The sequence below is a fragment of the Pocillopora damicornis genome, chromosome 5, assembly GCF_964200805.1.
Source record: "Pocillopora damicornis chromosome 5, jaPocDami1.2, whole genome shotgun sequence".
Classification (NCBI taxonomy): Eukaryota; Metazoa; Cnidaria; class Anthozoa; order Scleractinia; family Pocilloporidae; genus Pocillopora; species Pocillopora damicornis.
The window spans coordinates 10,757,239-10,776,696 of record NC_142674.1 but is presented as its reverse complement, the minus strand read 5'-3'; the positions used below and the strand labels follow the sequence as shown (position 1 = coordinate 10,776,696).

Genomic DNA, 19,458 nt, shown 5'->3' with positions numbered 1-19,458 from the left:
GTAAATTGTTATCTTCGCGCCATAATCAATCCTTGAAATTACGCATTCTCGATGGACACGTCTGTCACACACTGCACAGGCACAAACTGCCGTGCATTGCCATCAACAATCGCGCAACAACTCGGGCCCACGCTAGCAAGCGTCAAGTGATTCATATGTCGATAGCTGTCGTTGTTGCCTTTGCACTTTGGTGGCTTCCAGCGCATGCGTATCATATGATTTTGGCCATTGACTTCAGTGTGCTGGAATCACTGTCATATTATTTTATGCTGTTATGCTATTGGTGTGGACATGCAAACAGCGTTGTTAACCCGTGGCTCCTGGTATACCTTAAGAAGAAATTCCGTGCCGCATTTAAGAGAATGATAACTTATCCGAGAATCTCATTTGCTATCAAGAATAATGAGAGCGTAAGAAGTGTAACTAGACTGCCTATCAGAGACCCGATTGTCCAACTAAGAGAACATTACCAGTTTGCATGTTCTGTGTGAGGATTATTATTAACTCTTCATAGGTTTTATGATATTCAAGTTGTAAAATTTGCAAGCTCATTATAAGTCCAGCTACCAGCAGTTGAAGTGTTTCCTTCACACCAAATTAATTGAATTCAGATCGATGGATTAGGACTCTGCAGAACGTGATCCACTAAATCAAGGGTTAACTTAACCTGTTTTGTCTCCATGCAGCATTTGGCTCGCATGATGATATAATTAAAAAACATAATCATTATCATAGAATATATATGTAGATTTTTGCCGCCTTGATATGCAAGTGTTAAGGTGAAGAACTTTGTAGAGATCTAGTTGCATCTCATTTTCGCACTTTTCTTTTCATTTCTGATGCCGTTTGTCAACCAAGACCTGACCTACACTCTAGAGAACGGGGGAAGTAGAGCCTTCAAAAGAAACAAATGCAAATTGCGTTCGAAGAAAAAGAGCTCTTAAAGATGGAAGACAATGCTGCACAGCGTCACAACTCATAGAAGCGTTTAGTGTAGACCGGGCTACAAGTTAAAACTGGTGCTTTGTGGATTAGTTTGTCCCATTGGAATAAGGATCACAAATCAAGCCACCTAACCACACCAGTCTTGGCTTACAGCTCGGGGTGTTAATCGGTCATCAGGGCCGAGAGAGACAAGGTAGAATCGGGTCATCAGATTTCACATAAAATTTGGCACTCTGGTCATAACAGACATATGGTGTTGCTCAAAAGGACACAAAAACAAGTTAAAATAGGTTACAGTGTTTATAATTAAAAAACAACACACATACACTCTGAAATAATTCTTGCAGTTTCTCCCGAGATTTAGTATACGGAACCCGATGATCTAACCCTCCTTTCCGCAGATTTGTTACCATAACTAATGATGTTACGCTCTTATGGACCACAATGGTTTTGAGCGACAAACTCGGCATTTCCCTGCGACCATCAAAATCCCCGGACAAACCCAGCTTGATATATTGCGTGACGTGATTGTGCAAATTTTTCCCCTTGCCATATGGCCTGTTTCGCGGGTCCTAAAAATTGAAACCAAAATTAGTTAGAGTAACGAATTAGAATCAAAAGTTATTAACATGGACTGAATTACATTTTAATGAGAATTTTAACTCTTAAGAAGGTTTACTTGATTCATGGAAAGCAAAGATTGGAGCTTTGGGTATTTCAGCCCTGATTTAAGTTCAACCTATTCAAATTAGGATTGTAATTCTGTGAACAAAAGGGTTTTTATATACTTTGCTGCTGAAGGGGCAAAGATAAAATAAATATTTCACTCCAGAATATGGTACCACAAAACAATAGAATTTATGTTTGTAGGGATGTGTTTTCAGTGCTGACTCATTGTCATTTAAGCTGCCTAAACCTATTGAGGCTACAAAATCATGTTTCCCAAAAAAAATATAAAAAATACTTTCCAAACAAGAGATAGGTTTACCTTCTGCTCCACTGAAAAAAATAGTAGTGAAGGCTCACAAGACAAAATTGACTTGGGCCAATAAAAATAAAGTAATAATGGAGTTTCTAACAATGGGAAAACAGAATCTAACTGTGGAGGTGACTTCCAAATTGTCAATTTAAGTACATTAAGTTACCTCTAAAGATGAGTGTTTTGCAGCCTGTTTGAGATGAGTTTTTATTTGTTGCCCCGATTCTCTGGTTGGCATCATTATCAATGCCAGGAGTGGTTTCTTGAGCTTGGATGTTCCATTACCAGTTTCTAAGGCTTCTGTAGCATTATTTTTGGCAGCATTTTCTGTAGTTTCACCTGCTTCTTGACTGGACTTGTGGCCAAGGATGTGGGTGAGAATTGGAATCCCAAAGGCTAGTGTTTTACCAGAACCCTAGTAAATACACACAATTTTTTAAATTAATACCCTTAAATTATAACCTCCTCAAAAACCAGCCATTCCTGAAATCTAAACTTCTACCAAGTGATTTTATCATAACTTCAAGGCATTATCCAACAAATGATATGAGAACTACAAAAACTTACAAGCTGAAGGTACTTATCTTGATAATCTTATGGTAATGCACATTTTTGTATAAATAATGTTCTGTCAACCAACCATAGTAAGATAGATTACACCTACATATAGAAGGAAGAACTATCAAATTAGTTCTTAAGATCTAGCAAAATTTAACCTTCAGTTAATCAGTCAGTCAGAGCTCTCTCTCAACAGGTACACTATACACATAATTTCAGCTCGACAGCTCTCCTCAAGAGTGCTTTAATTTACAAAAGTCATATTTATAATTATTCAACACTCACTTAGTACCTACTTTAGACATTAATTCAGGTCAAAGACCAGCCCTAAGGTAACAGAAACTGTTTGCTGTAATGTGTGGGAAAGTCTTCTTACACGTAAATGAGCAAGGTGTACATCATAGTAAATACATGTACATGTTGAAAAAGGATTTTTTTTCCACTCTCTCTCTCTCACCCCCTTCAAAAAAAAAACAAAAAAAATTATTTGAAATAGTAGAAAAAAAGTAAACAAACAATGCACATAAAAAAAGAGACCTCCACCAATCTAACTGCTCTGATTCAACTCACTGTTTCTGCTGCACCAATGATGTCCCTGTGGTGGAATATTGCAGGTGGAAGGGAAAGAGTCTGTATAGGGGTTGGTGTAGTAAAACTTTGTTCACTGAGTCCTCTCTGAACTTCTTTGGGAACACCAAGGACTTCCCAAGCACTCATATCTGCCATGGGCTCTAAAGTTTAGTTCATTCAAAATAAATGATTTAGCTATAAATATAATTGTATCTTAAACTCATAGTGTTGGAACGAAATATCATTTTATTACAGTTGATCGCAATAAGTTATTTGTACCTGCATAGATATAACATATGTATATAAAAGTTTTATAATCTAAATTAATGAATACTTTATTAATAAATATCAGTACAGTAATACAAAACTTATCAGTAAAATTACATTATTTATAGAAAATCATATCTTTGCCAACATAATATTATCTACACAAAATGTGTTTGATTCTCTTCTTAATAATAAAATTCAAGGACAATCATTGGAGTAAAATTGTACTTTGTTTTGTGCATTTCCCATCCATAATTCCTAAAATTAACTCTTACCTGGAGGATCGTTTACCAGTCTATTGTCAGTGACCATTTCTACGCTGTTTTGCTCTTCTGACTGGGCTTTACTTTGGGCCTCGTTTTTCTTTTTCCTCTTCTTTTTTCCCTTTGTCTATTGGTCATTCTTTGTGCTTTTTTCAAGTTGTGTGAATGGTGTGGTAACTGTTTTGGATTATCCTTAAGATTTAAATCAAAAGAGAATACTATTTAGCTTTTATTTTTTTCCTGTGATCCAAATTTTTGGAGAAAACCAAAAAAAGTGCAGTCTGCTGTCTGAAAAATTTAGAAAAATTGCTATCAAAATGATTTTGATCACTTGATGTATTTCCATGTAGTTCTTATGGAGAGTGTTGTTGCTGTTGTTGTTTTCGTTTTAAATGACTGTGAATGTATGAAAGTCAAATATTTGAACTGCAGATAAAGACACTACTTGAGCAGTTTTGGAAATAAGACCTTGTTAGCTCAGTTGGTAGAGTGCTACATTGGTATTGGTGAGGTCATGGGTTCAAATCCCATATAGGCCTGAATTTTTTCAGGCCTTATTTTCACTATTGCTCAAGTAGTGTTCATTACTGCAAAGATCACTTTCATATTCATGTTTTCTTTTTGTTTGTTTGTTTGTTTCTTTTTTCATTAAAGGTATGACTGGCAGTTATCTTAGTTTTGATTCTCATATCCAATACACCCAATCCAACTCAGGAGATGAGTTATTCCATTTAAGTCAAATCGAGTCAATTGTACAACATTTTCAAGCCTGCCGTGTAACAGGTTGAGAATTATTTATTAAGCATCTTAAAAATCCACTTTTGGTAAGACATTTCCTCCTTAAGAGGCACAGTTTATTCAGATTTCCAGTATCACAAGATGACTTAACCACTAATTGACTTCTGGTGGGTCGATTCGTAAACGATTCAACCAAATGTGGATGTATTGGACAACCCTCAACATTTAATAATTAAAGATGAGTTATGGTAAAATTTCCGCACAGCCCCATACTACATTATGCATTCAGTTCTTGGATAGAGAAAACAATGACAAAAAAAATACATTGCTATTGGGAAAACAGATTTGTTTTACAATAGGATAGGACTGTGCGGAAATTTTACCGGGTAATTTCACCACGTGCTTGAAGTGAATCTTATCTTCTGAATTTAACCATGCGGTACGTTTTAAAGCACTTTAAGCAATTCACCTTCTGCAGCGACCGTTCTCTTATTTTCTTCTTCCGAGCTGGTCCACCTGCACCAATTCCTGTTAGTTCTTTTAGATCATAGTCTTCCATGACTTCAAGGGACACAAATCCATCCATTTCGCCCGCAAAGAACGAAGGATCGTCCAATACTACTGGTTCCCATTTTCGCTTCTTCCCTTTCGAATTCTCCTCTGCCAGTATAAAGCTATGAGCAAAGAGCTTTAATTGAGAGACTGAATGTGCACGCTCTTTTAAATAACAACAACCGTTCTTGTTTATCCCTGGAGAGTTAATAAAGACACTCTTACGTCGTCCGCCATCATGGATTACCTGCCAGAGAAAGACTGGATATGAAATCGTACTGCGCGCGACCACTGCGCGCATATTCAAACGGGACTCATGCGCTGAGTTATTGCTACATGGCTTTTCTCCCTACGCTGAGTTTGCTGAAACCTTTGTGAAACGTGAATGAAAAGACTAACATGGCGAAAGAACACCGTACATTCAAAGAGGAGTGCTCTTATATTGAGCGCTTAAATGGAAACTCGTTTCTTATCAAGAAAGGCTTTGTCTCCAACATGAAGGTAAGTGAACGCGCGCCAAACATCGGATTGGAAGCCCAACTCCAGCTGACTAGCGTGCGCGTCAAAATACATGTCCAACGATTTAATACATGAGAATGATGATGATAAGCTATATTCATCGAAATAAATCCCCGTACATCTGCCATATCCGTCAAAGTAATTTCCTTCTTTGAACTAAGTTTTGTTTCAAGAAAAATTGTTTCTGGGACAACTAGATTCCCCCCCCCCCCCCTCCACCTTTTCAACCCACGTTACGATCAAATCCTATCCCCCTGCCACCCTCTCTCATGTCAGGAATATTTTCATTTTTTGTTTTGTTTTGATCCAGTCAGTCAATTCAAGAACTACAGTCAAACCAGCCTTCAGTGGCACTGTATAATTTTAAGCACTAATCCTGTATTGAATGCCATTCCCATGGGTGACGGCTTAATACAGGTTTGACTGTAATGGAGAATTGTATTTGTCCTCACTTCCTCCATCAAACCCAAATTATATCCATGATTGACTTCATGACCCCTAATTTCTCTCATTTTCCTCAAGTTACTGACTGTGGCATTTTTCTGGAAATTGTCAATGTAAGAATGTTCTAATTAATTGGTACCATAAACAAATTTTTACATACTGTTTTAGATATAAGACTAGTAGAGGTGTACGTTGCAGCTATTCAACTCCAAAGTTTAAACTATTCTTTTTTTTTTTCCTTTAAAGGTTGAAGGTATCTTCTATAAAAATGAGTTGCTTGAAAAGCTAATGTTTGATGAGCTGAAGCACTGGGCTGGAACTCAAGGTACAGTACTCTGAACATTTGGAATATAATACTGTTGTATTTCCTGCATTTGTTTTATTTCTTTTATACAATTAAATGAAATTCCTCTCCATGTATTGGTGGTTTCCTTCTTGGTGTAAAGCAGATTGCAAATATTGCAGCTTTGCCTGGAATTGTTGGTGTAAGAATGATCATAACTTTTTCTTGTTGAAATTACAACTTAGTTTAATTGAAACTTGTTCAATCCTGGACCCGGTTGTTCAAAGGCTGATAAGTGCTAACCCAGGGTTAAATTTTAATCAGGGTATGTTTAATTCTTTGCTTAAAAGCCTTTTTAGAAAAATTTGCTATAGTTTTTCTAGGACATCCAATCTTCAAATTGCAGACTAAAAGAATTGTACATACTGAATTTTATTTGAAAGCTTTCAGATATGAAATCAGATTTCACACTGACCATTAGTTATCTAAACTCAGCTTTTAACGAAGGGGCCCTGTACTCTCGGGAAGTAGAGAAAGTATAAAGTGGAGATGACAGAAGAGTTTCTTGCCATACAGTTTGTGTTTCCATAGTATTTTTACACAAAGATTTCACTTAAAGTGATGCCAAATAGAGCATCCAGTTATCCAGTCACATCCAGTTATCCCATTATTTCAAAGTTTGGGTTTGCTGAACTCTGTCTGTGGGAAAATTTTATTTCTTTCTCAATACATCTAGAAAATTCTGAAATTGAATTTGTCATCTCTGAAAGAACTTGTCATCTCATCAATCAAACTTTATGAATGACAATATACCCCCAGCCAGAGCAATTTTTAATCATTCTCTTTTGTTGAAAAGTACTTAATTTTGATAACACGCCAAAACAATACCACCAAACAACAATATCAAAAAAGGCTATTTATCTCAGTTTCTATTCTGAAATGTTTATTCATATTTTTTTTTACTTGGCCTTTAGAGATCAGTTGGACTACCAGATGTTCATTCTGGCTATGGGTTTGCTATTGGTAAGTTACAATTCACACATTTGTGATAAACAAGGTGACATTTTGTCGTGAATATGTTTGTTGATTGTAGTTGTTTGAAGTATGGTGTCGTGTTATTAAAAAAAAAAAAAATTACTTTTAATTTATTTGTCAACAATGAAGTTTCCTCGTCATAACTCAAAGTGAGAGCCCTTTGATGAAGTTTATAGTTTCTTTTCAAACTGGTAATGTGCTTAAAACAACTTCGGTTGGTCATGGTGAAAAATTCACTTTCTGAATTCAGTATAGTTGTTTGTCTTGCTATTAAGTCACTTTGGATGTGGAGCGTGACTTTATGACTGCATATCGTGTCTTCTTCATGCTATAAGGTTGGTAGAAATGCATGACATTATGAAACTCTCTGTTTGGCTGTGATTGTCTGGAATCCCACACAGTAGCATGGTGAGGTTATCGCTATAACTCTTTAGGTGGAGATTAGCAATAACGGCAGAGACCATACTCCTCACAGCTGCGCCTTCTGTCTTTCGTAAATTGGTCCAAGATAATAAGAGTATGTAGACCTCAATGCAAGGTTTGAAAAGTCTGCAATCTGACAAACGGTTATACTTCATATCAAGCGCTAGTGTCATCATCAAATGTTCATTTAGTTACAGCATCTAATGTGTTCATTGTAAATGATATTGGAATACCTCCGATTTTCCATGGACATGTTATTTACTTACCTCTTAGTTCAACCAAATGTGGATATTTCTGGAGCAAGCAATCTCATCACAGAAGAAAGATAACAAAGGAGGAGGAAGGGTGGTACACTTGTAAGGCAAAGAATGCAGCTGGCTTTTCCACCAAAGACATTGAAATTTCTGTAAAGTGTGTGTTTTTAAAGGTCACAACTGTATTCTAAATCAATCATGCATTTGATATGTCTAAGGAGTGTGGATCAATAGTCAGTGGGCCTGACTTTAGATTAAGGGGTCTGGGTCTGAGCTAAGGGTAGGGTCATTGTAGAAAATTATGGGAAAAATTGAAAAAATGCAAGGGCTTTCAACTATTACCTGCAACTGATTCACCAGGGAGGACCAGGTCCTGGATGAGTAATTTGTCACACCACTTGATTAGCTTTTTATTGCAAAGAACTGGAAAGTCTCTATACTTGTTCTTTTGTTCATGTTATAAAATATGATGGTTTCATGGGTAAGTTAGTAATATAGCAGCCTGACTGACATGGCTTTTGAAAGCATTTGTTTGATATTATCAAAAAGTGGTCCATTGTCTTCTTCTTCTTCATTTTAACTGTTATTTATTTATTTATTCCTTTTTTTAATATTATTTTTTTTCTTTTTGCATGTGGGAGGGGGGGTGGCTTCTAATTTTGCAATTTTTGTTAATGTGCTTACTTTGCAGCTCCACCCCGTGTTAGTAATAATTTTGTAACTTTTGTTCATATGCTTACTTTGCAGTTCCACCCCGTGTTAGTAATGAGTCTAGAAATCTCACCATTGCATTGAACTCCACATTTACAAAAGAGTGTTATTTGAGAGGTGATCCACAAATCACGTCTGTCAACTGGACCAAGGATGAAGTGCTCCTTAGTAAAAACAACACCTTGGTTATTAGACAAGTGATGTTTAAAGATAAGGGCAATTATGAATGTACTGCTAAAAATGATTATTGCAAAGCAAACTCTTCCTTCTGGATTGATGTCACAGGTAAACTTTATATTGTAGTTTATGTCATTTATCAAACTTTTAACTTAACAAAGCATTTGTTTTAAAGTTTAAGCCAAATTTAAATAGACCTATTTTTTTTCTCTTTTCATCCATTTCCTTTGAAAATGTTGACGACCAAGGAACTAAGGAGTCATGATCTTATGATACATTTTCATTAGAGTTAAAGGTAGTTCATCAACTTGGATATGAGTGTATCATTACCTAAATATTAATGACTGAAGTTGGAAAGAGATTACAAAGGAACATTCATATAACTTGTTTCAAATTACCAACTTTAGTGCTCTTTTTTCTAGAAAAAGGTTCCTGGTCACATACAGTTGATTCTGACTTACACACACCCAGATTGTAAATGAAGCTAAATCCGTAACCAAAGAAATGATTTAAAACACCTTCCGCTTTTAAGAAATTGCAAATCCTGTGGTCTACTCTAACATTTTTATCCGTGAACTCATGTTAAAACGCACAATTTGGATACGTCAAATGACAGATTTTCTTTCTTTCTTTTTTTTTAATACAGAATGCAAATGTTTTACATTGTTTTGATCATCAATGCCTAATAACTTTTGAAATTCAATATAAACTGTTAAAGAAAGGAAACTGGTAGTCATTGACCATGTGTTTTAACATCACACTCAACAACCAAAAAGAAAATGAGAAATGTTATTGGGAAAACTGGGGAAAGGTAAGGTTAAACAGTATCTCTTTATGCTAAGCGCGGAGAAAAACTTTGGAAAAATTGACCATGGTCAAAAATAGGCTTGAACATCGCGTTTTCTTGTGACCATCACTATGCAAACCTTATTAATTTTGGATTTTTTTTTTTAATTTAAGTCTCTCCCCAGACTATAGAGCCTCCAATAAACCAGTCTGTTACCGAGGGAAACTCTGTGAGCTTTAGTTACCGAGCTTCAGGTGTGCCAACACCAACATAAGTCTGGGTTTTTAATAATGCTGACCTGCCATCTGGTATCAATCAATTCAATCACGAAGGAGAATCATTCCTGGAATTTTCAAGCGTCACAAAAGGGATGGAAGGGACTTACAAGTGTAAAGCAAGACATAAAGCAAATACAACTAGTTCCTCTGCAACACTGCGTGTATACGGTAAGTGTAATGAAAATGACGATAACGATGACGATGACGCCGACGATAACCATGGCGATGAGGGTGACGAATGTGGACCAGGATTTTAATCAATTTCCTTTTTCTTAACGTAGGAAAAGCTTCTGCTCAAGTTGTTCCATATCAGTATCCAGCACTCACAGCAGGAGACAACCTGACATTGACCTGCAACGTCAACGAAGAAACAATAAAATTAATGTAACTTGGAAAAAAGATGAAGACTCACCACCCGAAAGAGCAAAGATTGATACACGATTCGATGACAGAAAAAGTAAACTTGCTATAACTGAAGTTGTGAAGGAGGACAGTGGTGTGTATTCTTGTGAGGCACATAACAAGCTCGGTTTTGTTGCCCTTTCCTCTTTAAAAATAAACGTCAAAGGTAAGCTGGTGTTACTGTTGTGTCTTAAAAAACATGAAACTCTACTGATTAAAAAGTATATTTCTGAGTAGATTGAAACTATTTTCCAGTTAAAGACGAAACAACTATGGGTCACCTGACCGTTCGCATGAAATTACCTTGCCTCGCTCTATAAATTTCAGGTATTTTGCTTTTAAGAACAGGTGTCAATCACGGGTTAAAGAATGTGCCAAGCTATTCCAAAGCTATTCCAAACAACTTGAATTTTATTTGTACTTTTGCTACTGTCGAGATTTGTCTAATGGTCATTTATCTATCTCACACAATTTGCTAAGCAAGTGCCACGAGCTATGCAAAGTTTCAACACTCTCTGGTATTACATTGGTGGAACAGTGGCGGCAGCGATTGTCATTTCGCCAATTGCCTGGTATTTCCGCAAGCGCCGAAGGACAGGTGACGTCCATTTTTCTGTATTATTTCAGATTTCTTTGTCTGAAAGTAAAAGAAGGAGATGTTTTATAAGAATAACTCGCGTGCGGCCAAAAAAAGCCAATTTTAGAGTGTTTTCGCATGTGTATATGGTGTCATCATGATTATCATTTCTGTTATTGCTTGCGGTGTTTTGATAATAATTACAAATTAAGAAAATATCACGTCTCTCCTAATTTGTGCAACTTCGAACTACGCTGCCTTTACACAGATATTTTATCAGAATATTTGATTTAATAAATTAATGCAAAGTTTTACCTTCTTTGTCCCCTTTAATTCATCATTTGGAATTGCAGCTATGGCTCTGTCAGGCAACTCTCAAATCATCGAAAAAAAAAACACCATTACCTTCCTAATGGGTCATCAGCTTGCATGATGACGATAACAAAAATCATATCGCAGTGACTTTACTTTTATCGTGTTTATGATGCATTATTAACATGCATCAAGTGCTGTTAGAATCGGTTTCATTAGTTCCTTTGTTTAATTTTTTTTATCTCTTTAGTATCTTCTATCTATTTTCGGTTTGATTAATTCATAGATTTAATACTTTGAAAAAAAAATTGAAATGCACGCAGCAAACTACGAAGCTATTGTTGAACCTCATCCGATTGACAAAGTGTACTTAAATAATAATAATTACTGATATGTTTTGTAATAATTTATGCTACTGGTTAAGTAAAAACATTGTTTCTCGCTATCGGCAAGAGAGATTATCTCGCCAATCAAGTTATCCTGGCAAATCAATTTTTCCTTCTGATTTCTCTTTTCTTTTTATCACTTTTCTCTGTTTTGAAACTGAAAGTATACAATGTTGGTTACCTATATTTAGTTCTGACCAAGAGCGGTGAACCGTGTCCTGCTTCAAGACGTTATTGGACGAGGGGCGTTCGGAGCCGTATGAGTTCACCAAATGGACAACCGGGAAATCGGACAGTGGACGCTAAATATTTCACGAGTAAGCCTCCTTCTATTCGTTATATTGATAAATATGTTGATCTCAGGGGCGGTTATGAAAATATTTTATTTGGGGAGAGGCGGGGGGGGGGAAGGGGGTGGTCCCCTCTTCTTCACTCAAGGTTACGCGCGGAAAAAAAAAGAAGAGGAGGCGGGGGGGACAAAGAAATAAGATAACAACCAGTATGGTAGTAAAAGTGATCCTGACATTGCAGTGATCCTGCAAGTAATTCAAAAGGCCACAGGCATGGCATGGGTTAGTAGGGTGGGTGGGGGGAGGGGTGTTGCGGATACCCTGCATCCTCCCTCTATATCCGCTGCTGAATCCAATAGGGTTTTTTTTCTCCCTTTTGGGCCTATTCCCCACTTACCAGTGACTGATTATCTCGGGTTGAGGTGGGCGGTCTAACAGACTGACTACATGGTGGTTTTCGCTGGGAAAAGACATTTACGGAACAAAAGATGTGAAGCATCTGCAGTGGTGGTAAAACTAAAGAAAGCAAGAACTATTGGTAGGATTTAAACCTCAACTGGATCCAATTCGGCCGTTATACTCACGGTCAACTCAGCCATGGCAATCTGCTTGTTGTGAAAATTATCATCCAAACGGAAATAGGAAGATGCAAGGTTTTAACTCTAACAGATTCTTTCTGGCTTGAACTTGCACGGAACAAATGTATTAATCAGAATGTGTCTCCATCAATGTATATTTTTGTTGTAGCCACTGCTGGAGAGGAAGGAAGGAAATGTTTGATGAGAGAAATTGAGCTGGGGAAACTTATCGGTGAAAACGTTCGGCCAAACACTGTAAAGTTCATGGGCTGTGTTACGAGACAAAGTAAGTAATATGCGTACAGCATCTTTTGTAGGTATAATTAATAACATATTATGTTATTAACGATACTACGAATGCTGAATGAACCCTCTTAGGACCTCTTAATATAAGTTCCGTAACTCGGATGTTCACGGAAGGAATTTTGTCTTTGTCTTCGAGAGCATGTATCCATTGACAGTTCACAAAGATCTCGGTCGGATAACCTGAAATCTCATCAACGGGGCTATCCGACTTTTCCCTTTAACCTATGGCAAAGTTTTGAAAATAAATTCCTGTTGGGGTAGATCCCAAAAAATGAGTCCTTCGTGTAGGCCAAACTGCTTTGTGAAAAAAATCATCGGAAATGTTTTTTTTTTCCTTTGTTTTGCGTCTCTTAAGTTCACCCTATACTCATCATGGAGTACATACCATGTGGTGACGTACTTTGTTACCTGATAAAATGCCAAGGAGCGAGGGATCGGTATTATCTTGGTGGGGGAAGAGCGCAGGATTTGACCAACTACGATCTTGTGTTGTTTGCCAAACAAATCGCAGCCGGCATGGTGTTCCTTGGATCGCGAGGGGTAAGTGGAATACTTGTCAAGTCTAACTCAGAAAAATCTTTCAGCGATTTAAACATTTTAGTTTTCAAAAGCGCGGATTTTGGCCAACATTTTTGACCGCTTTTGAATCAGATGAATCTCCAAAACTTTTTTTTAGCCATAATGCTTTTTGTTGACATTAGCAGGTCACTGCAGATGTCAACAAAATAGACCAAAATACACAAAAGTAAGGTTCATAATAATTCGGTTGCCGAGCTTCATAAAAACTCAGCTATGATTATCTGGGATGGTATAAAAGTAGGCCGAAAAAGAAACCCATGCAGCTGTCAAAGGTCGAGTATGCGCTGATGGTTCATTGGAACTCCCTAGAAATCAGTAAAAGGAAACAAAGGTAAAGAGAAAACCATCTTAAAACATATTAAAGTTCACACAGCAACCAGGTGAACAATCAGACATAGTTTGATACTACTCTGGTTTACAGATTTAATGAATGTAACCGAAGAAGTTACAATTCATAGACCCAGCGTTTCGACACTCCTGTCTAGTGCCTTCACCAGGGGTGATCTAAACGCTGCAACAAGAGTTCCTTTTATATGATCACAAATTAGCGGCCTTTTTTTTCTGACGAGGTGTAAATAGGCGTCAGGAAGCAAACCGCCATCGTCACGATTTAAAGGAGCGTGGGCGGAGTTAATATGCCAAGCCTCCAAACAAAGTCGCTGGTGGTAAGGCCGATTAGTGGCGATAATTAGTGGTAAGAGGTCTCCTGTTAATTCAGGCTCATCTTTAAAAAATAAATGGGTCATGAACCTTTCCTCCAAGGAGTTATCTGCGCTGGAACGGAGTGGTTTAGAGAAGGGTCTGAAGTTTGCTATTGCTCCTCGCAAAATACCGACTGCCTAAATTGTCGCTGCTACTGAGGAGAGTATCTCTCAACTCAACGACGACCGTAGGCATTTGGTAAGAGCAGAAGTAAGCAGCATTCTCAGGCGTGCTAAACCTCCTCCCAAAAACATTTATGAGGATGTTTTCAATGCGCTTATAGCTCTCAAAAAGGATCCGGACAGGCTCGTATTATCTGCTGACAAGGGTAATTGTGTTGTGGTTATGGATAAACAGCAATATCACGACAAAGCTTTGTCTCTGCGTAACGACAAATGTACGTATGCTGTCTTAAACTCTGATCCTACCAGTAAAACTCAAAGAAAGTTAAAATGTTGCTTGATTTGAAAAAAAGCTGGTAAAATTAGTGACTCTACGTAGAAAATGTTATACAGTGGTGACGGCCTATGTCCACGTTTTTATGGCTTGGCTAAAATTCACAAACCGGGAATTCCTTTGAGACCCATTGTCTCTTTTGTTAATTCTCCGACTTACGCAATTTCTGGTTATCTTGCGAGAATTTTGTCGCCTGTTATTCGGAATACTGATCACACTGTCAACAATTCCTGCGAATTTGCGGATTTCATAAGAGATAAAACTCGTATCGCTTGTGAAAAATTAGTATCTTTCGACGTTGTTTCGCTCTTCACTAAAATCCCAGTTGATCTTGCCGTTAAGGTTGCGGAGGAGAGACTCAGAGAAAATGCTTCCCTAGGACAAAGAACTTCTTTGCCTGTGGAGGATATTATTCATCTGCTGTCTTTTTGCCTCAAAGCCACGCAATTTACATATAATGGCACCCACTATCAACAAGCTTTTGGTACAGCGATGGGCTCGCCCATCTCTGCTGTCATTGCTAACATGGCAATGGAAGATGTGGAATAAAGGGCCTTAGCCACTTCACCGGTTAAACCCTTTTTCTGGAAACGATATGTCGATGATGTTATTTCTGCGGTATCCGGAAATGAAGTGGAGCGCCTCCTGTCGCATTTGAATTCAGTAGAGCCGTCGATCCTATTTACCCTTGAGTGTAAAAAGGATACACATTTGCCCTTTCTTGATTTGAATGTGTCCAAAGGGGTTCAGGGTAATTTAAGACAAGTGTCTACCGTAAACCTACACACACCGACAAATACCTCGCTTTCGATTCTCACCACCCTATTTGCCATAAAAAGCCTGTAGCCAAAACTTTACCCAGGAAGGCTGACTGTCTACCATCCTCACTCGATTCGAAGGCTGAGGAGAAGAAATATGTTTCTGGTTTCCTAAAGGCAAATGGCTATACAAAAGCCTTTCTCCGTAACTGCCAAAAACCAGTTACAACTAGTAACGCTCTTGATGAAAGGGAACCAGCGACTGGTTTTGCTGTTATTCCTTACATTCAGGGTGTTACGGAACCCATCAAGAGAATTTTGAATAGCCACAACGTTAAAGTTGCTCAAAAACCTTTTCGGACTTTGGGGCATATTTTCGCCAAACCTAAGGATCCTGTCACGAAAGAACAACGAACCGACGCCATTTATTCTACTCCTTGCAATGACTGTAATAACGAATGCATCGGACAGACCAAACGTCAGTTTGGCACACGTTTAAAAGAGCATCAAAAAGCGGTTTTCTTTGGCAAAAAGGAAAATTCAGCTTTATCGGAGCACACATGCCTAACTAACCGTACAATTGGGTGGGATAATTCTAAAATTATCACCACTAATCGGCGTTACCACCAGCGCATTGGCGGTTTGCTTCCTGACGCCTATTTACACCTCGTCAGAAAAAAAAGGCCGCTAATTTGTGATCATATAAAAGGAACTCTTGTTGCAGCGTTTAGATCACCCCTGGTGAAGGCACTAGACAGGAGTGTCGAAACGTTGGGTCTATGAATTGTAACTTCTTCGGTTACATTCATTAAATCTGTAAACCGGAGTAGCATCAAACTATGTCAGAAAACCATCTTGTCTTTGTCTTTTGAAACTTAAAAATAATAAATAAATACAAAATTACAACAATTGATTAAGTAAAGGTGATAAGAAAGAAATACACTGAGCCAACTTGAAACGACAATTCATACATTGTTACGATTACTGCAAAACTGCGCTTGACGAAAAAACACTTTCCGAAGACGAAATGAAGAGTAAAGGAACTGCTTTAAATGCTTTTTAAGTGTTTACCATTTCTAAATTTCATTTATATATATATATATATATATATATATATATAGTGAGATCACTTGGGGTGGCTATATTGCCTTACCTCCATCCTAGCATCAGCACTGCACTGATGAGGCCCAGAAGGCCGAAACAGTACTGTCTGCAGTTAGTTATATATATATATATATATATATATATATATATATTAATACGAGCTATTTTGATTATTCATCTCAGTAAATGCAAAGCAAACGACAAGTCGATGGCTGAAGCATTTTTAAATTATCAGGGACTAACATCAACTCGAACCAAAAAAAGGGAACTTTAAACTACCGTACTGTATTATAAATTAAGAAATGTGACATGTACTTGTCCTTATACATTCACAGAAGGAATTCCGTACGACGAATGGTCAGAAGGCATGGTGGTTGAAGAGGTCACAAAGGGATATCAGATGCCAAAGCCCGATCATGTTGATAACAAACTGAGTCACACTTTCCTAGTATAATATCTAAGTGTTCGTAAAAATAACCCAAGATCAAAGACGACACATTTACCATTCTCATTGCTGAAATCTTTGCAATAAAGCAATTGGACTTCAATCATAACAGTAGCTTTCTGTTATGTGAATGTGAACCAGGAGCATACCGCGTTCAGCTGAAATACGGTGTGGACAATTATGACATCAAAATGTATTTAAAAAACATCAGTGAGGGTGAAGTCATGCAGATATGTTCGACTTCCCAGAATAAACCTGAACCATTGGCTATACTATTTTCAATAAAAGGACAAACCTGAACCATTACCCATACTATTTTCAATTAAAAGGACAAACCTGAACCATTGCTTATACTATTTTCAATAAAGGTTCCTGTAGGAGGACAATATTGGTATTCTTCGCATAGTCCATAAAAAAATAGTTAAGAGTAGACCATCATTGTAAAATTTCAGATATGATATGATAAAAAGGTGCTGGAATCGTAACCCTGACTTCCGTCTTCCTTTTGAAAACTGCGACAAAGAATGGACAAATACATTCGTGAAGAGGTTGGTTTCTAGAATTAACAACTTCCAAATATTTTATGCATTTTAGATACTCGAAAACTTTTCAAACTTCTTACCTTGCCTCCATGTGTTGGAAGCAATACTTGCTAGCATTGGTTTTATTTCCATTCTCTATATAAAAGCTTGAGCTGAGATCATTCATACATTAGTCAAGAGACGTTTTCCAGCCTGTCAGGCAGTTTACGAGCATTTTAACTTGTTGGGTCCATCTGTTATTTACGTCGGTTGTGATCGTCCCCAGGACATAGATCTGCTCAGTTCTAACCACCTACTCACAACTTCCCTAACTAGTCCATTGGAACTCGCTAAGTATGTCCGCAACTTTTAACTACAGAGATTCTAAGTACGCTGGGGAAGTGATCGCACTTACTATGTTTTAGCGCTCTGCAGCTAATGTATAACCCTCATTTGTTACCTTCTTCCTAGGACATATTAGGAATTTCTTAACATGAGCGCTTGTGACAAGGCAAAATACTCCAGGGTTGAAGATCTCGGAGATGAAGATGCAGGACCAAGTGAGGACGTTGCAAAGAAGGCTTCAGCTAAGAGATTGGGAAAATGGGCCAGTGACCGTCGTTAGGGTACATAATCGTCACTTCTCGGTGCTAAAACAAGTGTGGGTTTGTGTTAGTTAAATTTCTCTCAATATCAATATTAAAAGAATATGTGAAAGCTTTGTCCTTGATTAACCAAACTGATTATAAAAGAAGCACAAAAACCAATTAATTAATTCATAAAGAATACCAATAATAAATAATTTAATCGGTTTCAGAATAAGGGAAACTGGATAGATATGAATTAAACTTCCGTCATCAATTAAATCAGAAGAGAAAGAAAGGAAGAAACAAAAAACAACTTACTTGAAAAACGGCTCGTTTATGTCGATAGCTGTACTTGGCGAGCTTTTCATTGTTGTATTGTAAAAACATCTAGTAAATTTGTTTGTAGCAGACTTACTGGGAGATCTAACGGCGATATGAAATTTGGTAAAATTTTGCAGTTTGGTAATGAATTAGTCGTGTGGTATTAACTAGCACTGGGGTATTCATTAACGAAGTATCTTCTTTAAATTACATATTACATCACTTCTAGTGATTTGTTTAACTTTCAAGTTACCTTTATTTGAAAGCAAGCGATTGCATTGTAATTGATATTTAACGTTTTGCTGTTAGTATCTAATGCTTTTGTCGTAAACGGAGAGAACCGTTTTAATAGAGTGTGAGTTAATTCAAATTGATAATTTTGTTAAGTGTTTTCGATTCGTACGAGAGAGAAAAAAACCCGAGATAGGAAACGATTTTGCTTCGGCAAAATGGAATGCTTTTTTAAAAACTGAACGAAATGAGAGCACGTATGGGCGTTTAATTTTGTAACTATTCAAACACAATAAGTTGTATCAAAGATAGTGTAAAACACTCTATTTAATATCTGCAATAAAAAGTTTAGAGGCTTATCTTATGACTATTTATTGATTACCAAGTCAATTAAGATTAAAAACATTCTGTATCCTCATTAAGCTTTTGGATGACGTCATCAGGCTGAAGCGATGGCCGCATCTATAAAATAGCATTTTAATGTATATCACTAAATGAGATATCTACATTCTTATTTTTTCACACTTGCGGACGAAGCTATAGGATGTCGTGTCATTGATGCATGCTTTACTGGTCTGTTTAGAACTGGGAGTTTATCTAAGGAAACCTTGAGTTTGTCATCACAATAACAAAGGAGTCAGTTTGGGTTTATCGATGTTTCGCAGTTATGAGATACACTGGCAGTCGAAGAAACAGCAATATTTCTTAACTAGTTTGATCATTTCAAGACCCAGTTGAGGAATAAGTTGTAAATGCCTCTGTTATCAATGTTCTGATCCACTGTATTGCCGAAGTGTTTCATTCCAGATTAACTGACCATGGCATATATCTCCGCGATTTCTCTTTCCTCTGATATAATACTATGCCGGCTGAAGAAAATCACAAATTTTTATTATTTCGTTTATTATCATTATTATTATCACTATTATTATCATTATTACTATTTATATTATTATTTATCTATTCAATATTACTTTTTTATCAACTATAAATCGCAGCTTATTAATTACCATCTCAGACCCAACGTATAGGCTTTTTACCCCGGGGTTTGCATAATGAAAGAGATCTAATTAACCAATTGAGCAAGTGCTTTATGAAATTTCCCACGACCTCGAGTCAG

At 37.1% G+C, this 19,458-nt stretch overlaps 1 protein-coding gene and 2 long non-coding RNA genes across 10 annotated transcripts; 1 reads left to right on the top strand and 2 right to left on the bottom strand.

Moving 5' to 3' along the window:
* Positions 1-1,232: 1,232 nt before the first annotated feature.
* Positions 1,233-3,211, bottom strand: LOC149045176 (uncharacterized). The gene is made up of 2 exons (XR_016187098.1): positions 2,091-3,211; positions 1,233-1,517 (listed from the first exon to the last, which is right to left on the bottom strand). It is a non-coding gene; the product is annotated as an uncharacterized LOC149045176 (long non-coding RNA).
* Positions 3,212-3,594: 383 nt separating this feature from the next.
* On the bottom strand, positions 3,595-5,129 carry LOC149045175 (uncharacterized). The gene is made up of 2 exons (XR_016187097.1): positions 4,790-5,129; positions 3,595-3,774 (listed from the first exon to the last, which is right to left on the bottom strand). It is a non-coding gene; the product is annotated as an uncharacterized LOC149045175 (long non-coding RNA).
* A 1,800-nt stretch (positions 5,130-6,929) lies between these two features.
* LOC149045174 (uncharacterized) lies at positions 6,930-12,772 on the top strand. 8 transcript variants are annotated; one of them, XR_016187094.1, is made up of 5 exons: positions 6,930-7,141; positions 7,850-7,989; positions 8,578-8,826; positions 9,679-9,951; positions 10,065-10,341. XR_016187094.1 is itself a non-coding variant. In XM_089208061.1 (5 exons), the coding sequence occupies exons 3-5, from the start codon at positions 10,681-10,683 to the stop codon at positions 12,620-12,622; spliced, it is 354 nt and encodes a 117-aa protein (XP_089064187.1). In that variant the 5' UTR covers positions 9,785-9,951; positions 10,065-10,351; positions 10,670-10,680; the 3' UTR covers positions 12,623-12,772. The 8 variants fall into 8 exon arrangements, 3 of the variants coding, with proteins under 3 accessions (XP_089064188.1, XP_089064187.1, XP_089064186.1); XR_016187093.1 differs by having other exon boundaries at positions 7,073-7,210; positions 7,310-7,989; XM_089208061.1 differs by lacking the exons at positions 6,930-7,141; positions 7,850-7,989; positions 8,578-8,826 and adding exons at positions 10,670-10,783; positions 11,652-11,777; positions 12,498-12,772 and having other exon boundaries at positions 9,785-9,951; positions 10,065-10,351.
* Positions 12,773-19,458: the final 6,686 nt, after the last annotated feature.